A 24,610-nucleotide genomic window follows, 5' to 3' on the forward strand; every position below is an offset into this window, starting at 1 on the left:
CTCAGTCTCTGGGTTGTGGGGTGTCCCAGGTACCTGGTGCTCTCCCACAGTTCTGTGGCTGGAGATGCCCTCGCCAGGGGAACATTCATTGCTGGGGAGAGGGGAATAGAAGGTGCCCATGGCAGGGGTTGGACCAGATGAGCTTTGAAAGTGCCTTCCATCCCAAACTATTCTGTGATCCTGTGATTCAGCAACCTGACCTGTGGGCTCAGTGCCCTCAGGCAGGATTCAGAGAACAAGGAGGACTCATGTAGTGAAGCAAAGAATCCCATGTCCTGCAGGGATGGACACATGTCTGTTCTCCCCCTTGACCTGACTACATCAGTCCGTGTAAGCAGGTTATGCTGGAAAACATCCCATCTAAGAGCTGTGATTTCGGCCCTCAGAAGTTCTGGCAAACCAGGGCCCTGAGCTGCTGGCCCATCATCTGCAAACATCTGGCTTTGCACATCACAGCCGGTGTGCGGGCGCAGAGCTGAGGGCTCCCCATGCATCGGAGATGCAGCGTGGAAACACTGCGGATGCTCCAGCAACAGCGTCTGCTATTTCACGTTGGTCGTCCACCTGCCTCTGGAACGTGGCATGCAAGTGACTCAGGACACTGGAACCCACCAGAAACCTGTTTCTCCGACAGCCTCACCCTCCAGGACTTTTCTCTGGGCTGTTTAACCTGCTGCTGCAAGTAGACACTGGATCTTCAAGGGCAATATGATGCGAGACATAAGAGATTCAGCCTGCCTACCCCCTGTTAATGTAAACTTTAGGAGGACATCAAAACCCAGCAATTTTCTTCAGAGATTTTACACCAAGAAAGCACAAAAAATCATGGGGTTTTTTGGTAGCTGTGGCATGTCAATGTCAAAAGGGTGTCAATGTCAAAAACGTGTCAATGTCAAAAAGGTGTCAATGAAGACCCTTACACTGACTTGGTACCTTCTTCCTTCACAGGAACACCTGGCTCCTTTTCGGAAATCCTTTCCTTTCTTCTTTCCTACAACCATGTGAGGATTAATTTTCCCTTTTCAGCTGAGGAAGTTGCTTCTCCATCCTGTTCAACGTCTATCCTTTTTTTACAAGATTTTGAGTACCGTTTTGTGTGACTGACACACGCATCTGCTCCGTTCCCCATTTCCAGGTGAAGAAGAACATTTTTTACAAGTATTCAAGGAGACAGATGCTCAAGCATCGACAGAATTCCAGGTAAGATATCTCTGTTAAAGTTCTGTCATGGGTAATTTTTCTTTGGAGAAGACGACCTTGGCTAGGCAAGGTACATGACGCTGGCACTGTGCCTTGTGCAGCAGGGTTGCAGTCAAAATGTGGTAATGAGATTATATTTAATACCAGAGTATAACATAAATAAAGAAAACCCAGAAGATTTAGATGGCCTTCTTTAACTCCAAAATCCCTGCAACTGCAGCGTTTTTATTTGCCAAGAAAAGCTGGACCAGACAATCCCTGTGATCCCTTCTGACCTGTTATTCTATGATCCTGTGAACGGAAAGTTCCAGATGCTCCTGAACCAGAGTCATGATCTGATGAGTTCAAGGGACTCATAAACGATATTGGGAAAGTGTAATCAGCCATTTACAATGTGAGGATCTCCAAACCCTGGAATATTTTCCTTATCCGTTATCACCTTACATCTATTATAAATGCCACTACCATTCCATGGTATGTTTTATAATAGATGTCATGATACACTGTTAAATACCATATCAGCCTTTAAAATTGTTCAGCAATTAGGAAAGGAAGATAGATAGGTAGATGGATGGATGGATGGATGGATGGATAGATAGATAGATAGATAGATAGATCGACAGACAGGTAGATAGATAGACAGATCTATCTCACCAAGTATTGTACTCACCTTCTTCTCAAAATCACTAACACAGTTTTTGAGTGCAGAGTGAAGGCCATAAATCTCTTTCTCAGTCTTCTGGGCCTCATGCCTGATAATACTGATGTCTCCCGACAGCTTCGCAATGCTTGCCTCGCATCTGCAGCCAAACCAGAGACAGGAGAGCCGCTGACAGCGGTGCTGGAGGGTGGCTGAGGACCGATGCTGGTCTCCATGTGCTGCTGCTGGATCAAATCCAGACCCCCAGGACCATCTGGGGGAGTAGCAAATAGGCAGAGACAACCACCCTGATCCCCGATTTGCTTCCAGATGTTACTGCCCATTAAAATGCTGCTGGAAGTGATGAGGAAGGACGATCAGCCAGCGGCAATGTTCTACCCTGCAGCAGTGATGCCTGTGGGCTCCTAGTGCTGCAGACCCCCTTATTGTGCCCACAGCTCAGCCTACCCGACTGAGTCCCCCTGATTTCCCACTAGCCAATCTCAATAAAATAGATCAAATTAAATCTGAAGTGTAAATCGAGAGCGTGATCTTCACTCCGGGCACCCCCAGATTTTGGATGCTGACCTGGAGAGACACAACCACCCCAGTCTGCAGCCCCCGTGGGCCGAACACAGATGTTGGGGAAGATCCCTTTTAGACCCCAAAAGTTTGGTGTTTTGTAAGGAGCATTTGCAGTTTGCTATTTAGACTCTTTCAGTTGCAATCACCAAAATATCTCATCACATTTAAAATGAACAAATGAGTGATGCGAGAGTGGTGGCATTAATTGAGCAGTCAGAGATTGAGTACCATGCAACCAGCCACCCTTTCCAGGCAGAATAAATGGCTGTTTCAACCCCTGTTTTTCATGTGTAGATATATATACACAAACACGTATTTTGTATGTATAGTGTATATGTATACATGTCCATATATTAAAAAATATATATTTTTTAACATAAGCAAGAATACTTTCTTCAGTGTATAAGTAAATAGACATATAATATCATACATATACTTATCATGAGCAAGGAGACACAGATTTCCCCTCTTGCAGCGATCCTTCAGGCTGTTACGCAGGACTGACTGTCAGCCCCAGTGCCAGTACTACTTAAAACCAGAGTGTGGAACAAAACATAACTGAAGGCTGCAAAACAGTGAACAATTTAATAAAAATAACAGAATAGGAGTTGAGTGAGGAAAATAGTAAAGTTTTAAAATGCCAGAGAAATTATCCTCTAAAGCACGACCACTGAATAAAGTGGGTGCTGTTGACAGATAAAAGATCTGAAGAGAAGTTTGACAGTTTAAATAGACCAGCTTTTTGTCATCTCTTGGTGATGCTTAGATATTGTGATACACCTACGGAGCGTGTAGATCAAGGATATAAAAAAATAAAAATACTGCAGATAATAGAGGCTTTGTACAAAGGCCAGAACTTCGATCGAAAGAAAACACTGATTTGGAAAAAAACTACAAAATACCTGAGAAGGTGAACATGGATGTGGAGAGGGAGGGGAATGCTCCAGAGCTGGCTGCAAACCTGGAGAGCAAACCAGGAGCTGGTTTATCGTGTCCAGCTGTGGCCCCTCAGTTCCAGCAGGACAGGGAACTGCTGCAGAGAGTCCAGCGCAGCCACCAAGATGCTGCAGGGAGTGGAGCATCTCCCGGGTGAGGAAAGGCTGAGGGAGCTGGGGCTCTGGAGCTGGACAAGAGGACACTGAGGGGGGACTCATTCCTGGGGATCAAGATGGAAAGGGGCAGTGTCAGGAGGATGGAGCCAGGCTCTGCTGGTGACAACCAGGGACAGGACAAGGGGCAATGGGTGCAAACTGGAACACAGGAGGTTCCACTGAAAGAGGAGAAGCAACTTGTTGAGGGTGAGGGTGTCAGAGCCTGGCCCAGGCTGCCCAGGGGGTTGTGGAGTCTCCTTCTGTGCAGACATTCCAACCCGCCTGGACACCTTCCTGTGTAACCTCATCTGGGTGTTCCTGCTCCATGGGGGGATTGCACTGGGTGAGCTTTCCAGGGCCCTTCCAACCCCTCACATTCTGGGATTCTGTAAGGGGAAGGTGTGAGGGAACCATGATGCTGGGGGATGAAGGGTTCCAGGACACAGGAACACAACACAAGGGGCTGGAGGCTTCTTGAAGCTGGACAGCTGGTGGGGATGTTGAGGTAGATGTGCATAAATGAAAAGAGGCTGCAGTGGAGATGCTGGGGCGGTGGCTGCACCTGCACACAGGCTGAGTCTTCCCACAGAGACCAGGGATGGGGGCTCAGGGCTCCCTTAGGAAAATCCCACCCAAGGCAGAAATTACAAGGGCCTATGAGACGTGCACAGTGTGAGAACAGCTCTGCTGGGGACAGGTGACAGAGCTGGGCTGTTCAGCTGGAGAAGAGAAGCTCCGGGACACCTTAGTGCACCTTTCAGTGCTTAAAAGGAGCTGATGAGAAAGATGGGACAGACTTTAGAGCAGGGCCTGTTGTGACAGGACAAGGGGTGATGATTTAAACTAAAGGAGGGAGATTCAGGCCGGACATGAGGAAGGAATTGTTGTCCTGAGGGTGGTGAGAGCCTGTGCCAGGTACCCAGAGAGGTGGTGGATGAACCATCCCTGAGACACCCCAGGCCAGGCTGGACGGGGCTCTGAGCACCCTGAGCTGGTGCAGATGTCCCTGTCACGGCAGGGGGCACTGGGGGACACCTGAAGTTCCCTCCAACACAAACTATTCCATGATTCTGTGAGAATGAGAATTAATGTACCCGTAGCAGTATGAAGGCATAACTTCAGTTACAAGAGAAAGAAACCTGAACATATTCTACAGAGAATACTTAAAATAGAAGGTTTGATGTTAGAATCCAAAAAACCCAAGAACTAGGCTTGCAGCGTGGGGTTAATGCGACTACATCTGCATCGCTGTAGCCTGACGGACCAGAACTGAGACTGGGACCTGCAGACGTGTCAAGCTTTGCAAAGACCCTCAGCACTGCTGATGCGCCTTCAGCCTCTGGTCCTGCCCACGTCTCACTTCCCCTGCACATAATATCATTATTATGTGCAAACCAGTTAAATGTGTTATTGCTGTTTGGCAGATTGAAGACAACGGAGATATACTTGATTAAATTTGCTCTAATTTGATTCTTCACGTAGGAGACATTCACCAGCTTCTAGTGAGATCATGGTTTTGTTTTCCAGTTGTACAAAGCGGAGGCTGGAGTGAGCGACCAGCAGTGCAGATGGACTGGGATAGTACAGAAAGCATATTCCTATGAGATTTGCATATAAATTTAAAATATATAAAGAAATAAAAGCCTCTGAAAGTTAAATAACAGCATTTATTTAGAAACAGGGACATAGCTACCTGCTATATGTTCAAGGAGCTCTATCCTTGTCATGCAAGGAGTATCATATACTGGACTACTGTGCTTGCCAAAGTGTCTCATTTTCTGAATGGTCAAGGAACTTCATGGGTACACATCAGTTTTGGACTTTTTCTCCGAGCAACAAAAATCCTCACAAGAAAATTTAAGTAAAATGTAACCATATATGTAAAGTGCATTGTTTATTCTTTTGTGCATTGATTTATTCTTCTGTCAGTGAGCCTGAAGAGAATGAATTCATATTAATCAGAAGTATGGCTTTTTTGACAGCTGATTACCTATTTCTTATTACTGTAATACACATTCCCAAGCCCCCGCAAAATCTTATTAACAGTTAGAATACAAATAAAATGTATCGTTAATTCAATGGGAATGACATTATAGCTGAGATGTTGAGGGTTACTTTTTTTTTTTTAATTATTATTTGGCACATAAATGTTTACACGGCATAGAAATGTAGTCAGAATGTCCAAGAATTCATGAACAACCGCCTCAGTAGTTGGCAAGAGGTCTCTATCTATTTTACAGAGAAAGACAGAGTAAGAGAATAGACACAAATTACAAGAGCTAATCCACATTAATCCTTTACACATGGCAGACTGAAGATGAATCATCTCCTGTGAGGAAGAGCAGTGGCTCCATTTAAGGTTCATTTCATCCCAGATAGACTTGGATTAAGGTCAGGCTACAAGTCAAGAGGAAAACTGCCATCACAAGTTTGTATTTGGAAGATTCCTATTAATTCAATAAACGAGCATGTGCATTTGTCTCCAGCTACTCTGGTATCTCTTTAGTACACATGAATATTTTAAATCCTAAAACTCAAGATGAAAGAAATGTGGGAAATCCAAATATTGAGCGCCACTATAATGGTGGTCATACGTCTGTCCGTCTGTCTGTCTGTCTGTCAGTCCCGGCTCGCTCCTCAGCCACAACGCCGGGGGCCGGTTCGTGGTTAAGTCTCAGCTTTTCCCGAGGGGAACATCAGCAGCAAGAAAAACAAGAAAGTGCTGATGATTCATGGATCACATAAAACTATACTATGCTTTAGCTTAATGGCAATCGTTCACATAAAACTGCATTATATCATTGCTGCTGAAACGCTGCTAAAATGCCAGCTCTGGCTCTACACTACAAGATGTTCGGTGAAGCCATTTCCTTCTTTTTCTCCTTAAAGACAAAAATGGGGTCTAAGAAATTAGTTTCCAGCATCATAAGACGATGGCTTTGGTGTCCTTACAATAGTTTTTTGCGTGTAGTTGTGTATGTTTCAGGATCCTCCCTTCTACCTGTAGGAAAGGCCAATCAGCACACCCACAAAATGGGCAAGGAAGGAAGAGGAATTGGGATCCCATAAAAAGTGTTGTGGACCTCCATGGGTACTCAAACTCTTATTCTGGTTGTTACTTTCTTTACATGAGTAGAACTGGACTGGTCATTTTTTTCCCCACAATTATCCCACTTTCCTGTTTTTCCCAAGTGTTTCTTCACTCCTCTACTCCAGGGAGATGCTCGAGTGCAGGAGATGGGAGCAAGTCCCGGTGCAGCTGATGAAGGGAAACATCACACCTGGGAAAATACTGGGAAAAGAGGAGCGACACACTTCACCCATTGAATATTGCCTAAACCTGATCATCTCGACAGTCTGCCAACCCAAATTCAAAACATCAGGAGGCTCTTGTGGGATCACCTCCTATCTCGTTACAGTGCTAATCAGCCAATCTTTTTCCTGACAGCTTTGAATGTGTTGGCTTCAGCTTCCCACTTTGGATTCTTGGGTCTCTCTGCAGGAGTCCCTTGGTACCCTATGATTTCTTTTCCATTCTCTATTGGTAGTTATACATGAAAATGAAGACATCTCTGGATTTATTTTTTTCCGTGAACTATACATAGATGTATACTTCCCTCAGACAGAAATGTTCCTCATCCCACCATCACATTCCTGGGTCTTTTTTACACCATATCAAGTTTTTATTTTCAGGAAGAGGACTCTGGGTGCGGTACATTATTCTGCTATCTGTCTCTGTGCCACACACAGAGCTAAAATAACCTGCTGAATTTCTGGTCCTCTGCCTCTCTTGTCCAAGTCCATACATCTGGCATTCCTGATGCTCAATTATTGTAAGAGCTCATGGTAAGTTATTTACCTGCATTCCCCAAAATTTTTGGGGCACTCAGTGCTGAAACAGTTTATTTTTTGTGTTTATAAACTATATACTTTTCTTCTCAACCAGCTCCCATTGTCAATATTCCTGGTTATTTTTGATTACCACCTTGTCCTCACTTGACCAATTTTTGTGTTATCCACAAGTGTCAATAGCATTGTTTTATATAAAAACCATATAACTGGTCTCTGGAGGAAACAATAAAAATTAGAAAAATACACGTTCAGGAAGATTTCTTCCTTAGTGTTTACTTTTCCTGCTGTTTCGTTTCAGACAGTTCTAATCCATGTTCTCTCTTGATATTACATAGCAGAGTTTTACTTTGTCTGTCTTTTAATCGTAATATTTAGTGTTACAAGTTGTCCCATGGAAGTCCACCTATGTTATGTACACATAATTACTTGTATTAATGAAAATTTACAATTTCACCAAAGGAAGAAATGAAGTTTGCTCAAAAAGACCTTATTTCCAAGAGGGGAAGTAAAGACTTTGTTGAAACAACAGTAGAGTTTCAATAGGAGAAAACAACAACTTCAGCTGAAGTCCAGCCAGACTGGAGAAGAAAAATATCCCCAAAATGTTAAGTGAATGATAAAGAATTAGATAGGAAAATACAGTTGTTTTGTTTTGTTTTTTTTGTAGCTTGATAATTTTTCTTACATGGAGAGTGTGACAGCACAGATTTGGCACTAAAATGGCATCATAAAATGAGTGTGAAGTACATTTATGCCCACTCTGAATCTGCTCTGCACAAATCGAGTAGCAGGGACGGAAATGAGGGTGCGATGCCTCCCTTACCTTGCCACTCTTCCACGCAGGTCTCCAAGACCATGGATGTACTTATGGTCCAGACTTTGAACCGCAAAATTAGTTTCTACTGCAGCACCGTCCCTTGTTCTTATTTGCCTCTCCAAAACCTGTGAACAAAAGGCTATTAATGCACTTCAGTTTATTCTACTTTGTGTTTTCTTTGCATGTTTGTTTGTGTTTTGTTTGTTTGTTTTTTTGTTTGTTTTTTACATTTCAAAATAAGGTTCAAAGCACCATTTATGGCAGCAAGTCTAAAAGCCTGATTTTCTTTCCTGGAGAAAGTAACTGTATATTTTCCTCAAAAATCTATATCTGCATAAATAATATGTCATTTTTTCCCCCTTTAAAAATGTGCTTTATAAGAAGAAGTCTAGCACACGAAAACTTCAGAAATGCAAAAACTAGCTAATTAATTCTGTTCTCCTCCTCAAACATCTGCAATAGAATGCAGCCCATAATAAATAACACGGGGTTTTTTTTAATCAGTGTTAAAATTCTGATCTAAAGATGGGAGGACCAACTGCCCTGCAGGCTCCTCTGAAGTGGCTCATCCTGATGGTATCTGAGTGTGTCACAAGCATTAACTTTAGGAAGCCCCTGTGCAGCCACCGTGACCTTTTACAGATGCAGAGCAGAAGGAGGAGTGATTTATAAAAATATCCTGATTTTGCTTCTCAAGCTGAAAGGAGAAGCGATGATATTTCTGTGTAATTCAGCACTACACAGCCCTTCACCTGGTCAAAGCTTTTACCCCTTTTCAATGCAGATACTGATTTTTTACAAAAATGCAGTGGTTTTTATTGACTTTTTTTGAAATGTTCCCCATTGAGTGAATTTTTAAAAACTGAAAAAAAAAAAAAATATATATATATATCTATATATCAGAAAAGGACAAATATCAGGGAATTTCTGTGTCCCTACAAACAGAGTCAGGACAAACATTTTCCATTGGCCACAAGCATGGAAGGTGCGGTGGCGCATGCAAAAACCCTGAGCACTGAAGGAGACACTTTGACATCCATCAAAAGTGGGGTACAGGTGTGTGGAGAAAGTGGTAATAACTGGAGTTAAATTCAAATCTGTAATTTATGCAGTTATTCCTGAATAATCTTGCCCCTTCCAAACACAGTGTTGATAAATGAAATACTGACTATACCAGGCATTCCTATTTTTGTTCTGCATCAGAAAACAATGTTCTCAAAGGGTTGAATGTACTGCGGAACTCGAGTGTATTTTGGGTGGTTTATTTGGCAATGCAAGCCTGGTGCCGCAGGCACAGAACGGGACCACCAAGACGTGGCCATCCCATGGGTGTCATAAGAGGTGATGCCAGACACTTCACCCCTCTGCCCTTAGGTTTTTACTATCAATGCTTCTCCTCTTGCAATTTGCAATCCTCTTCTGGACCACGAATGATATCTTTGTCCAGGGTCCGGTCATTTTCCACCTGGCACAAATCACTTTTCTTCAGCCGGGTGTTTTTCTGGCTCTGGCAGAGGGATCATCACTCTCTAGAACTACCTGAAGGGCAGTTCTAGCCAGGTGGGGACTGGGCTCTTCTCCCAGGCATCAGCAATAGGACAAGGGGCCATGGGCTTCAACTCTGCCAGGGGAAATTGAGGCTGGAGATTAGAAAGCAATTCTGTGCAGAGAGTGGTCAGGCATTGGAATGGCTGCCCAGGGAGGTGCTGGACTCACCGGCTCTGGAGGTTTTTAAACTGAGATTGGCCATGGCGCTTAGTTCCATGATCTGGTCAATGGACTGGAGTTGGACCAAGGGTTGGACTGGATGATCTCTGAGGGCTTTTCCAACCCAGTCCATTCTGTGATTCTGTGATTCTGTGATTCTGTGATTCTATGATTCTGTGATCAGCTTCATTCCTGGTGGCAATGGCATCCCAACATCTTCCCCAAAGCACGCTTTTTTGAAAGATTTTCCTGCTGCTTTGGGGACGATTTGTAGTATGTGAGTCACATTTCCTGGCAGATCCCTTTTCAGATCCAGAGAAATTTACTTTGCTCAATCTCATTTCCTGTGTGCCAGGAGCAATTCTCCAAACCTCTGCTGATTCTTTTATGGCTTTGACTGTCAGGTCTCATTTTCTGTGCTGTTGGTGCTCTAACCTTACCAAATCTTCACCAAAAAAAATACACAAAGAAAACACGCACTAAAGAAGATTAATTTACTGTCAAGGGAAAAGAATAGATTTAGATGCTGATAGGCATTTTTCTAGTAAAACCGTCCTGTACATACTTGATCTGGGTAGGGTTAGAGGACCTGGATGAGTAAACAATTTTATAGCATTTCTTATCACTATAGTATCAAAATCTTGAAAATAAAATCAGTATGAAATTGACAACCTAGTTTTCATTCAGATTGATATCAGGTGAGTCATGATTACGTACTTCTTAAGATAAGTGCAAAGAAGACCTAGTATTTCCACAAGTACATGAAAAACAAAATGTGTTGTGATTTTAGTGACATTTGGAAGACATTTAATGCTTCAAATGACAAAACAAATCTATGGAGAAGTCTATTTCATGACATTTTTCTACTTTACAACTCTGTCCAAAAGGAAAAGCCACACAGTGCTGGTAAATTCCACATAGAAAGCTGACAAATAACAGCAAGGTCTTCAGCCAGAAAAAGAGCATCCCATGGATTTCCAGCACAAAATGATCAGTCAGTTTAAGTAAAACTTGAACGTGAACCTCCATTCCGGTCTGCAGTGTGCTTTGTGAAGAGTTTCAGCAATATTTGATCACGTTTACATACAGAAATTATGTAAAGCAGTAGAATATATGCACCAGGAAAACTCATAAGTTAACCCAAACCTGAGTTTTGACGTTATACTTTAGATGAAAGGACAACTTGCTTCATATTTCCCCTAAACTCTTATCTCCCGTGCTCAAACAAAGTGGAAAGCAAATGGAATCTGAATCTTTAAATTAAAACACCATCCAAACTTATTAATCTGATTTTTATTTCATTTTACTTTCATTTCTTTTTTTTTTTTTAACTTTCCCTGGTCCCTTCCACTCTGTTTTCACAAGGAACTGCAAATTCCTCTATACAAGAAAAACAGACCATGGGCGAGAGCTGCACCACCAAGGCAGGGAACCGCTCCTCGGCTTGTGTTACCTCAATGTCCTGGCTGAGCTTCTTGACTATGCTCGTGATGGTCTGGATGTGGTTCTCCAGCAGCCGCCGGGCAGCGGTCTCCCCATGCTGATAACCTTTGGTTCCCTGGAGGAAGGAGACGATGTCGTCTTTGATTCGGAATGCCTGATGGAGGAGAAAAGCCGTGGTCCTCTCCTGGCTGGACAACCGCTCTTCCAGCAGGTGAGCCCTGTCTCCAGGCTGAGGATGAGGGGACGGGTCTCTCCTGTGAATACCAAAACCCTCGGTGTCACACCAGTCATGGTGATCAAGCCAAGTGTTGATGGTCTCCTGTCCCCACTGAGGCCGGTCTCAGCCATGGCCATCCAGACTGTCCACTGTACCAGGAGTTTTGACGTTTCCATGCTTTGCATCCCTGACATGCCACAAGTAATAACAACCTCTAACTCAGGGCTAACAGGCATCCCAGACATCCTGGGTTTCGTGAGGAAGAGTGTGGGCAGCAGGTCAGAGAGGTTGTTCCTCCCCCTCTGCTCTGCCTGGGGAGGCCCCATCTGCAGAACTGGGGCCAGTGCTGGGCTCCCCAGGCCAAGAGGGACAAGGAGCCGCTGCAGAGAGTCCAGGGAGGGACACGGAGATGCTGAGGGGTCTGGAGCATCTTTGTGTGAGGAGACACTGAGAGAGCTGGGGCTGCTGAGTGCAGAAGAGAAGCTGAGAGGGATGTGATCAGTGATCAGTGTGTCAGGTGGTGTCAGGATGGAGCAGACTCTGTTCATGGTGCCCAGCGCCAGGGTGAGGGGCAGCGGGCACAGACTGAAGCACAGGAGGCTCCATGTGAACACGAGCAGACACTTGTTTGCTGGAGGTGCCAGAGCCTGGCCCAGGCTGCCCAGAGCGGGTGTGGAGTCTCCTTCTGTGAGCCATTCCAGCCCTGGGATCCTGTGTGATCTGCCTGGGACCTTGTGAGCAGGTGGGGCTGGGACACACGGGGTCACAAACAGCCTGGGGTGCTGGGGACACACGGGGGTCACAAACAGCCTGGGGTGCTGGGGACACACGGGGGTCACAAACAGCCTGGGGTGCTGGGGACACACGGGGTCACAAACAGCCTGGGGTGCTGGGGACACACGGGGGTCACAAACAGCCTGGGGTGCTGGGGACACACGGGGTCACAAACAGCCTGGGGCGCTGGGGACACATGGGGGTCACAAACAGCCTGGGGTGCTGGGGACACACGGGGGTCACAAACAGGCTGGGGTGCTGGGGACACACGGAGGCCACAAACAGCCTGGGGCGCTGGGGACACACGGGGGTCACAAACAGCCTGGGGTGCTGGGGACACGTGGGGGTCACAAACAGCCTGGGGCGCTGGGATTTGGTATTGGTCCCCTTAGTGGCCTTGTTGACATAAATGGCATTTTTGCAGCTATTATGGAAAACTCATACAGCTTGAGGCCCTGGGCTTATTCTCTGAGGCTTTGTTGTACTTCCAAAATATGTCATCATTACAATCCTCATTTCAAGCTCTTCCTGTTTCACTTTATATAAAGGCAAAAATGGACACACCCAGTGACCACCCTTCAAAAACAGCCCGGTGGATGTGGTGATGCTCATGTAGAGCATCTGCAGGAACATGCACCGTGTGAGAGCAGCAGAGGAAGAGATCGTGCCAAGTACAGCAAGGCTTGTGTTTGGTTTCTCTTTGTATTATTTTACACCTACCTAGTGGAAAGAAGTCTGAAATCCTAATGGTTTTCTCACGGCTACCACCTCCCCATCCGCCTGCTGAAGCCCAGGGGAATGAGCCGGGGGCTCAGATACGCTCAGTGAGACTGCGTATAAATGTAGAAGAGAGGAAGGATGTTGTGAGGATGTGAAACTGGCAGGTACAGAATGAAGCTCCATTTAGACAGGCACAATCTGGAGTTTGAGCGAAACGAGAGTCACCATTTAGCTTTTTGTAAAAAGCCAGAGAGATATTTAATTACTGCAGAACTTCAGGGTTGCATATTATCAAGAAAATGAAGTTTGTTTTATGTCTTAGTTTAACCTGAATGGCATTTTATGATCTCAATGCTATATGAGGTACCCTTTTGTCACACAGTTTAGCCAAATCCTGTAGCTTAATGATGAAAAACATCCAGTTAGTCATTCGAGAAAGAAGTCATACACATTTTCTCTTGATCTCTGCTTTTAGACTGCTATAAATAAAAGTTCTGATGTAAAAATAAATTTCTAAAGGGAAATGAGAAGAGAGTTCAGCTACCCTACTCAATCAATACACAAAATCCAAAGATGACAGTTTAATGACTGAAGTGCGCCTGAGGATACTCTGCAACAAATTTTACAGCCATATGGGCTGCAATGATGTTCTGCAGCTGGCTTATGTCTGTCTGTACCAGGGGCTACTTTACATTTGTCCGTGCAATTAAGGTTTTAAAATAAACATAACTTTTGGCATCCATGAAGTACCAACAAGATCTGAACACTTAATTTTAATCTCTTCCTGATAAGAGCTCTAAATATCAAGGGTAGTGAGAGCCTGTCCCAGGTTGGCCAGAGAGGTGGTGGATGAACCATCCCTGGAGACATCCCAGACCAGGCTGGACGGGGCTCTGAGCACCCTGAGCTGGTGCAGATGTCCCTGTCATGGCAGGGGCACTGGGGACCTGGGGAGGGCCCTGCAACACAAACCATTCTGCGGTTGTATGATTCTCTGACTATATGAAAATCTGGAAACCAGTGGTGATTCATCAGGCTAACGAGAAGTTTTGCTGTCACATTGGCTGTCTCAAGTACCTCATGAAGGGCTGGAGCTTGTAGGACACCTGTCAGAGACAACACCCGAACCTGGGGGACTTCTGAGTGTTTCCATGTCACCGGTCTGGAAAACCCCACGACCCTGTCAGACCCTGGGTAAGCTGCTATTGGCTTGGGATGCATCTCTAAATGTGAACATCTGGGAGTGCGGGACATCGCTACATTGAGTCATCCTCCATAAATATCTTCCTCCTCATTATGAGGCTGGGACTATCATCACCCTCAACCCTTTGTCACCTTGTGTCACTTTGAAGCCTCATATACATTATTAGGGTGATAAAACACTCTTGATCCTCTGCCAGCACTGGGAGATTTCCCAAAGATTTTGACCCATCATTTGCAGAAATTAACTTCTGCTACAAAATACCTTGGCCTTCTAATTTAATGACAATTTTAAGTTTGATTTTGTTTGGCCTTAATAGAACTAGCATTTATTTAGGGGGTCCAAGCCACATCGATTTTTTAATAACCTTCCTCAGAAGAGCTGAGTGTGTGCAATAAGCAAACCCTGCAATCTACTGCTGTGAACTCATCAATTATTATTATCAGTCATAATTAACTGCTGAGTGGTGAAGCCAAGAAGGTTTTAAGATTCCAAGAGCTTCATACCCTAGAAGTACTTGACACCAGTTGCTCCTCCCATGTCAGGATGCTTTCTGCAGGCAGAGCTGTCTCCTGTGGCTCAGGGACAATGCAAGTGAGATGCTCTATTCTCCAGATAAAATGCTGAAGCATATATGCTAATGACCTTAAATATGCAGGTGTTGCCAGCAGGCATACTGCTGGGCAATTAAGGAAGCTGATTGAATAAGAGCTCCCTGGATAAGCTGCAGTAGCTGCTCTCATGAGAGTGAGGAGTAATTGCCAGGAGTAATTGCCAAGAAGACATCTCAAACTCTGATCTCAGATGCCAATGGGATGTTCAAGAGAAAGTATGTCAAGCACTTGAGAGAAGAAAATGGAGTGGAGAAGAGAGATCAGCTGGATCAGATCTACGGTTTGGGTCTGAAGACTGAGACTAGCAGAGATGATGGGAGCTGGATGCAGGTGGGAAGAGGAGAGCCGGGAGGGATGAAGGCAATCTGGGTCATCCTGATCCCAGAGTGCACTGTCAGCAAGTTTGCGGATGACACCAAGCTGGGAGGAGTGGTGACACTGGAAGCTGTGCTGCCATCAGAGACCTGGACAGGCTGAGAGCTGGGCGGGGAGAAATTTAATGAAATAGAACAAGGGCAAGTGTAGAGTCTTGAATCTGGGCAGGAACAACCCCAGGTTCCAGTATGAGTTGGGGAATGACCTGTTGGAGACCAGTGCAGGGGAAAGGGACCTGGGGGTCCTGGGGACAGCAGGGTGACCGTGAGCCAGCACTGGGCCCTTGTGGCCAGGAAGCCAATGGTGCCTGGGGTGGGTTAGAAGGGGGTGGTCAGTAGGTCAGAGAGGTTCTCCTGCCCCTCTGCTCTGCCCTGGGGAGACCACACCTGGAATCTTGTGTCCAGCTGTGGCCCCTCAGTTCCAGCAGGACAGGGAACTGCTGCAGAGAGTCCAGCGCAGCCACCAAGATGCTGCAGGGAGTGGAGCATCTCCCGTGTGAGCAAAGGCTGAGGGAGCTGGGGCTCTGGAGCTGGACAAGAGGACACTGAGGGGGGACTCATTGCTGGGGATCAATATGGAAAGGGGCAGTGTCAGGAGGATGGAGCCAGGCTCTGCTGGTGACAACCAGGGACAGGACAAGGGGCAATGGGTGCAAACTGGAACACAGGAGGTTCCACTGAAAGAGGAGAAGCAACTTGTTGGGGTGAGGGTGTCAGAGCCTGGCCCAGGCTGCCCAGGGGGGTTGTGGAGTCTCCTTCTGTGCAGACATTCCAACCCGCCTGGACACCTTCCTGTGTAACCTCATCTGGGTGTTCCTGCTCCATGGGGGGATTGCACTGGATGAGCTTTCCAGGTCCCAGTCCCTGACATTCTGTGATTCTGTGATTTTATCAAGTAGGACAACAATGAAGGTGTCTCTGTACGACAGCCCCAGGCTCTCTCCTACCCTTGACAAGTGTCATCAAAGAGGTACAGAGGTTTCTACAGGTCCCGATGCAGATGACTGGCATGTTCACATCCCTCTTTCGGAAATCTCTTCAGTAGAGGTAAAACCAGGGCTTGCCGCAGGCCATCGCAGACCATGCTGTAATCTCTTGTATTCAACAGACCCACATTAAAACAGTCTGTGAACAGACTGCAGTTCCCAAAATCTGTAGTTTTACAGCCCCTTGCCAAAATCATCCCTGTTCCTGTTTCCTGTGACCTTCCTCTCCTTGCAGCCCAATTCCTTTGGCTCCTTGTGGTGCCCCTGAGACCTTCCCTCCCTCCCAGCAATGCAGATCTGCTCCACCAGCCCAGAGACATCCCGGGATAACTGCAAACTGTGCCTGTGCTTCTGTGTGCTGCTGGTCAGAAGACAGTATAGGATAGGATAGGATAGGATAGGGTAGAGTGGAATAGAGTGGAATAGAGTGGAATAGAGTGGAATAGAGTGGAATAGAGTGGAATAGAGTGGAATAGAGTGGAATAGAATAGAATAAGTGGAGTGGAATGGAATGGAATGGAATGGAAAAATAATAATAAAATAAAATAAAATAAAATAAAATAAAATAAAATAAAATAAAATAAAAATGACCCTCACTTCACACTGAAGATCAGCAGTGACACTGCAGCAATACAGGGGTACTGTTTATCTCAAAACTTGCAGGAAATCCAAAACTTTGAGCACCGAGATTCCACCAAATCTGTTTGAAACACCCAAGGAACTCAAAAATCGGTAGAAGCAGAAGAACTTCACTTCCCTCGAAAAGCAGACTGACAACAACGCTGGGTTATTTGCAGGGAACTTTTGCACAAAGGGAGAAAAATTATTCAAATGCATCAAATACTTATGGATACCGTATTTCCTGGATTCTCTTTGTTTATTCTTGTTACTATCGAAAGTTCTTAGTTTAAAAAAAGGGTGAGGGAGGGGGCACATTTTGCTTCTAGGAAATAACTCCATTATTCTGTCAGTGAGACCTGACCATTTCACAACAGACTTTTCTGGAGTCACAACTGCTGTTTCAACTTTAGGAAACCAAGTTAAAGTCAGTGGTCTGCAGGGTTAAAGAAACATCAAGAAATGATCAAGTAAATTCAGAGAAGGATCATTTATTAATGTGACATCAAGGGTAGCTGATCAATTTGCTGTTACTTTGAGCTATTCCCTCAGTCCTATGAAGAAAAAGGGTAACCTCCTGTGATGGCACTTCACGGTCGTGAGTGATCAACGTGCGCCTTCAACTCACATCAACCTTGAATGTTCTCGACAGATGCAAATCCATCCTCATTTCTCTGCTTATTCAGCAGAGAGAAAATACATCTAAGATCTGAACACAGAATATATTAATACTTCCTGTGCATCACTGCAGGATACTGCTGATTGAAGGATGGGGCTGAGAAGGCAGAGTTGTTCCTCAGAGCTGAAAAACAGCCTCTGTCCAACATGAGCTATTGCACCATGGAGTTAATTCATGTGTTGCATAAATCATTCATTTTTGTCTGGCTTTTGGAAATTTGTATCCAAGGAATAATTTTTATAACCAGTGATGCACAGTTTGCCAGCAACCACGTGTCCTGACAATTTCCACCCCTGCCCTTCCCACAGAGTCACGGTCACTCCGTCTTCCTCATTACAACCCAGTCACAGACTCTTTCCACCTTCCCTGAGCACCAGGAACTGAACCTGCTGTGCAGAACCTCTGTTAAAATATACCAAAGCCAGTTTCAAGGACTGTCTGAAATACACAGTAAATCTGGCCACACAGGACATTTTCACTGGAGTTATTTTAACACAGATCTTGCAAAAATATCTTCCAAACCTTGCAGAATTTCATTGCATAATGGTATAAATTACATGCAGCTGCTGTTGTGGTACAGTGATCACTATTTACCTCCTAGCACAGTTATTATAAATATTTCCCATACTTAAGCATGGTAAAAAATGTCTGTACAAAAAAAAATCCCACAGTTGGCCCTGTATCATCTCGTATCTCTTTTTCCCTACTTGTACAAATTACCCACAGCACATTCCATGCCTGCAGCAGCCCCAGACACAGTTCAGAGGGAAGGAGACCAGTGAACTGTGAGACTCAGCTGCTCTGAGACAGGTGACCTTGAAGAGTCATTGAAGCTAAGAGCTTAAAATGCCGCATTCTAGCCAATGAAATGAACAAATGAGTGTCAGCATTTTACGAAGAGTTCTTATTAGAATCATAGAATTACAGAATGTTTTGGGATGGCAGGGATATTTAAAGCTCCCCCAGTTCCCCCCCCGCCATGAACAGGGGCAGCTTCACCAGCTCAGGCTGCTCAGAGCTCCATCCAGCCTGGCCTGGGGTGTCTCCAGGGATGGGACATGTCCCACAGCTCTCCAAGCATCACAGGAAGCCAATCCTAACCCAGACACACAGCTCATGGAAATGATGGAGATGTTATTTCAGAAAAATGTCTGTGACTGGTTCCAGCAGTGAGCGAACAGAGCCTGGGGCACGCCAGGACGGGATGTTCCGAAAGGGCAGTACAGGTATCAGTTCACCACGGTGATCAAAACCAATGTCATGGAGTGAGGAACCACAACAGTTGAGGGCAGCTGCTGCCATGTGAAACACCACGTGTGAGCCTCAGGAGAGCCCCAGATCTCCCCAGAGCCCACAGAGGTTCATCATACCTCATCATGAACCTCTCACCCCTTAATAACATCTTCCTGCCCATTGTAGGGAGGATGCCACAGAAACCATCTGTCTGACATAAACGCTCTTCCACCTGGAGCAGCACATTTCATAACCGCGGTGTGATAACTGAGGTCACCCTGAGAGGGACTGTGGCTTGGGAATCAATGAATACCATGAGCTGGTGAATTGAATTTATTTATGTTGTTCTCAGAGTAACCTGCTGAACAAAATTATTGATCATGTGACTCATTTCCTGGTATCTAAAGAAATACGGATGTAAATAGTGATGTACATCAAACAATGCTGAACATAAGGCCTGTTTTCCAAAATTACTATCCCCTATAGCTGTGAACAAGCCAAGGATAAATTTGTCCAGTACTTTATTTTTAATTTAATATATTCAATGTTAATGCATATTTAATATTTTAAAATTTAAATATATATATAAGTGCCATTAATTATTAGCTGATTTTTATTTTATGCATTACAGTGCACTAACCTAATTTCTAATGCAAATGAAATAAATCATCGTGAAAGCTTTTGCATGAAGAGGGGCTATAAAACAGGCACAAAATTGCATGGCTGTTGAATAGACACTCTCTTAAACAACCAACACAAAACAAAGATGTAAACAATTTTTCCTAAAAAAAAATGTATAGCAAAGTAATGTGAAATGCAGCACTCAGCTGCAATTTCAGCAGTGTGCCCAGCTATACTTTTGTCTCTTTGTCTCATAGGGCTGTAATGTCAAGAGATGGGTTGGACCAGTTGCAGAACTAAGGTTTGAGCTCCTTCATCCCACTCCAAAATTGCTCCTGGGGGCTTCTGGCCATCCTGGAATAATGAGGATGGGGATTATTCAGTTGGTTTTCCATGTGGGTTTTGTTGTCTGTTTTGTTTTGGTGGTTTTTTTTGGTTTGTTTGTTTTATTTTGATGTGATTTGTTTTGTTCTGTTTTCTCAAAAAGCAGCAGAGCACAGTTTGGGACACAACAGAAAAGCCCCTGGGTAAAGGGTGGGCAACCTGGAATTGAGGTGAGCAGAAAGTATAATACTTGATGAGTTTAACCTCCAGCATGTTCCTTGCCAAAACCAATAACGAATGTTTTGCAGTGTATCCACAATGACTTGTCAGTGTTGCCTAATTGCTTCTGTCATGAATTAAATAATCTGGGTGCTCCTGTTAGCAATTCCTTGATAACATCTGTTCAACAGGAGGTTTCTAAGCAATAACAATGATCTAAGGAGTTCAGCAAATGGCTTCACTCAGATCTGTCTCCTGAATATTTATTTAAAACAGGCTGAAACATGAGCTCTTTCTCCCCATACTGAACGAAACCCAGACAAGCGGGGATGCCTTGCAGAGCAGGGTTTACAGTTGTTGAGTATAATGAGTGTACCAAGTACACCACGTATTCTTAAGAATAACAGTTAGCAACAGGAAAAACTAGCATCAGGGAGTACTTTTTTTGGGGAAAATCACTCAGACTAGGGGACTGCCAGTGATATATATTGAAATGACAAGGAGTGATGATTTTAAACTAAAGGAGAGAGATTCAGGCCAGACATGAGGAAAGAATTGTTGTCCTGAGGGTGGTGAGAGCCTGTGCCAGGTACCCAGAGAGGTGGTGGATGAACCATCCCTGAGACACCCCAGGCCAGGCTGGACGGGTCTCTGAGCACCCTGAGCTGTGCAGATGTCCCTGTCATGGCAGGGGAATGAGGAGCTGGTAATGTCCCTTCAACTCAAATCACTCCATGATTCTATGATCTCAACATATGTTTTGCCATGGGATCAGATGTCCAAAACTGGAGTCAAAATCTGACCTTTTATTGCCTGTCTGCCACATGTAAAATTTTAACATCATTAGTGATATAAATTCCTTCACATTTTTATCACCACTACAAACTGGTGGCACGTATGCCTATAATAATGTAAAAGTACAGATATCAAATGCATGCAGAACATTTTAAAATAGAAAGTCCTTAAAGAGAAATCAGTCTGCGATCTTGTGCAGGATATGGATTCAACTAGTACAAAATTGTGTAATTGTAAATATTTTGTCCTTTTTCTTGGCCAGTTTCAGTCTCTGTCTACACAGGCAAAGGTAGAAAAATAATTAACACTTGCAATCACCTTAATTAACTGGCTCTGCTAGTCTGAGTTTGTATGGCTGTGCCTGCCCTTGAGGAGGATGCTCTCTGCAGATGTTTTAGCTCATCTGTTCTAAGAAAGCCAGCTGCAGGCCTGATTTGCTGTGACACTTAATTGCATTTGCAGAACATCACCCCATCACCTGCACATGATGGTTTTGGTGCTGGAAGAAAAGCACCTGCAAAATGATCTGTCTTCAGCCCTCCACCCTGGCATCTTCCAGAGGCTTCCTCTTCTTTTGAGGAGCATCCTCTGAGATGTCTTCCTTATTCCAGCCACTCTCAGAAGATACAGATGTGCTCAGAGAAGTCATCAGACCTTTGAAAAGCCTCTCAAAATGAGGCCAGGAAAAGGCTCAGAGGGTGAGGCTGTTTTGTGTTTTTAGTGTCTGGATGTGGTCATACACATGGACAAAGCACCAGGAGATGTTCATGCCATGGACTTGTGTTACCAGCTCCTCTGTACTTCTGCTCATCTCTGCCTGGAGAGCAAAGCTCATCCTCACCCCCAAAGTGCAGAGGGCTGGGACTCAAGTGATGGGCTCAAGGGTTTCAGGTGGGATTTTAGAGCAACTGCAAGATGTTCTGGATATTTCTGAGAGCAGGACACTGTCTGTGTCAACCTGCAAATGCTCAGAGAATCACATTTGACAGCCCTCACCGTAGCAGTAAAATCTTCTAGTGTTTTGCTTGTGTTACACAGTGTGGATGTGCAGGGGACAACACAAAGCTGATCATGTCAAGATGCAAAATGCAAGATGACAGTCCCTTCCTTTTTGTTAATACTTCTGCAAATCTGAAATGACTGTGATTTTCTAAAAACATATGTCAGAAGCAAGAGCTGCATATGTAAGCACATGAACTGCTCCAGACCCAACAGGTTTGAAACTGATTTCCCAGAGAAAAGTCTGATTTCAGATGCAGGAGGAATGACCTTTGCTTTTGTCTGGCTGTATCCTCTCCCCATGGAGGATGATGATGGGGATGGCCACACGGTGAGGAAGAGGAGTAGCTTTCCAGGTTGCACCTGTTGTGCAAACAAGCAGGGAAGCCACTGGTTCCCAAGGCTGCCAACCCTGCAGAAATGTTCATTTTCAAGGAAAAGCAGTGAAAGTTTCTATTACATAGCGTAAACACTGCGAAACATGCTGGCTGGCATCAGAAAAGGCACATCAAAGAGGATATCCAGACCGGTAAAGCTGGCAAATAATCATAGTTTAAAATCACACACACCAGGAAGAAATTCTGTTTTCAGTGATTCAGAAACAACTTTCTCAAAACCCGTATGTTTGTATCAGTGTTGTCAAAAACAACACTTTCAGCCCATAAATGTCTCCAGTGACTTCAGTACTGTAAAAACTTACATAGAAGTTTAATAAGAGTTTGACTGGATAATAAACATTTTCCTAATATTGCTAATGAGAAATCCGAGTAAATAACCTAACATACTTCTGTCTGTCTGTACAGTATTGGTTGCACTGCATTGTGAATGACAAATACAGGAATCAAACTTGATAATATACACAGTTATGATTCTGTAAGAAAAGCAATGGTAAGGAGTTTCTGGAATTCAAAGGTCTGAGCTGGTGTTATATGTGTGATACTGGTTTAAGCAACAGTAGTTTAGTATATAAGCTTCTTAATTAAAAAAAAAATAACTAAAATTTAAAATATAGAGAATAACAGAGCTGCAGACTGGGGTTTCTTGTACAAACACCACTCCAGTGGTACAGCAGCACTGAACTGTCCCCTTGAAGCAGCTGAAAAACCCCAGGAAAGCCACAGAGTGACTGCTGTACCCTGAAACTGATGGTTTCTTCTCCTTTTGTCTTTTGAAACTTCAGATTTGGTCTCACTAATCTTAATCCCAGACAGCAGGAGCTCCAGAAACAATTGCCACGGAAACAAGGGTCAAACCCAGAGCTCCAGGCTCCAACTCCCCCTGCAGCCAGCAGACGCTTTGCCGGTCACACAAGCAAGCCACAGACACGCTGCTGCTAACCTCCCCAAAGTCCCGTCCCCTGGGAGCAGGCAAAACATTTTACATTAAAATAAGATGTGAAAGGTGCACAGAACTTGCCTCCTCAGCATGTTGCAGCAGAAGCAGCCGGGCAGAGGGGCCAGTGCGTCCCTGGTCGAAGAGGACGGCTGCTGCCAAGAGGTTTGTGTTTGGTCTTGTCTCCAGGAAACCCTGGTGCCTGCTCCGAGGAGGAAGTGTGCTGAGGATCAGCAGCTGTGATTCTCTTACATGTGCCGTCTAAATTGCCATGCTTGAGTCATGATCACAGCATCACAGAATCCCAGAATATGAGGGGTTGGAAGGGCCCTGTAAAGCTCATCCAGTGCAATCCCCCCATGGAGCAGGAACACCCAGATGAGGTTACACAGGAAGGTGTCCAGGCGGGTTGGAATGTCTGCACAGAAGGAGACTCCACAACCCCCTGGGCAGCCTGGGCCAGGCTCTGACACCCTCACCCCAACAAGTTGCTTCTCCTCTTTCAGTGGAACCTCCTGTGTTCCAGTTTGCACCCATTGCCCCTTGTCCTGTCCCTGGTTGTCACCAGCAGAGCCTGGCTCCATCCTCCTGACACTGCCCCTTTCCATACTGATCCCCAGGAATGAGTCCCCCCTCAGTGTCCTCTTGTCCAGCTCCAGAGCCCCAGCTCCCTCAGCCTTTCCTCACACGGGAGATGCTCCACTCCCTGCAGCATCTTGGTGGCTGCGCTGGACTCTCTGCAGCAGTTCCCTGTCCTGCTGGAACTGAGGGGCCACAGCTGGACACAAGATTCCAGGTGTGGTCTCCCCAGGGCAGAGCAGAGGGGCAGGAGAACCTCTCTGACCTACTGACCACCCCCTTCTAACCCACCCCAGGCACCATTGGCTTCCTGGCCACAAGGGCCCAGTGCTGGCTCATGGTCACCCTGCTGTCCCCAGCACCCCCAGGTCCCTTTCCCTATGCTGCTCTCCAACAGCTCATTCCCCAATTTATACTGGAACCTGGGGCTGTTCCTGCCCAGATGTAGGACTGTACACTTGCCCTTGTTATATTTGCTTAAATTAAATACAAATTGTATTTTCAGACAGATGGGCTCCCACGTATCTCATACCTCAGAAAACTCTCTGGGGATCTAGCAGAGCTGCCGGGTAACCATGTGTTTCTGAAGGCAGCCCCTGCATGGCAGGCTCCGCGCTCTATCTTTAGAGTTGGGATGAACAGATGGGCTGTTCGCACGGTTGCTCTGCGGGCTGGATTCCCTCAGTTTGAAAATAAGGCATGCCTCATCTCAATGAGGTTTAAATGGAGACAGGGAGGATTCTTGTGGAAGAGCTGCCTGGCTGTTCCCTGAAGGGTTTTCATTGACGGTGCACTGCTAGCAGGAAGGTAGTTTGCTCCAAAATCAGGTTTCCTCCAACTTGTCCACTTACTGCAACTCTTCTCAATTGTATCACCATGTTCTGCACAGACAGTACTGTCTACTCCTGTGTGGACTCCTGAATTTGTGTCTTTGTTTCTACTCTTTCCAGTTACTGGGACTTCATTTGGTATTTTAGTTTTTGGTCATTT

General features: G+C 45.1%; 1 protein-coding gene across 1 annotated transcript in view; it reads right to left on the reverse strand.

Moving 5' to 3' along the window:
* The window catches only part of FAM81B (family with sequence similarity 81 member B), a gene marked incomplete at both ends in the record, with an annotated part of 44,242 nt that overhangs the window by 10,088 nt on the left and 9,544 nt on the right, over positions 1 to 24,610 (reverse strand). Inside the window, 3 exons of the mRNA XM_080362178.1 lie at positions 1,871 to 2,000; positions 8,192 to 8,310; positions 11,346 to 11,589. Of these exons, the coding sequence (XP_080218304.1) occupies positions 1,871 to 2,000; positions 8,192 to 8,310; positions 11,346 to 11,589 (493 nt within the window). The remainder of the gene's footprint in view (positions 1 to 1,870; positions 2,001 to 8,191; positions 8,311 to 11,345; positions 11,590 to 24,610) is intronic.

Source organism: Nesoenas mayeri (assembly GCF_963082525.1).
Source record: "Nesoenas mayeri genome assembly, chromosome: Z".
In the NCBI taxonomy this organism is placed as follows: domain Eukaryota; kingdom Metazoa; phylum Chordata; class Aves; order Columbiformes; family Columbidae; genus Nesoenas; species Nesoenas mayeri.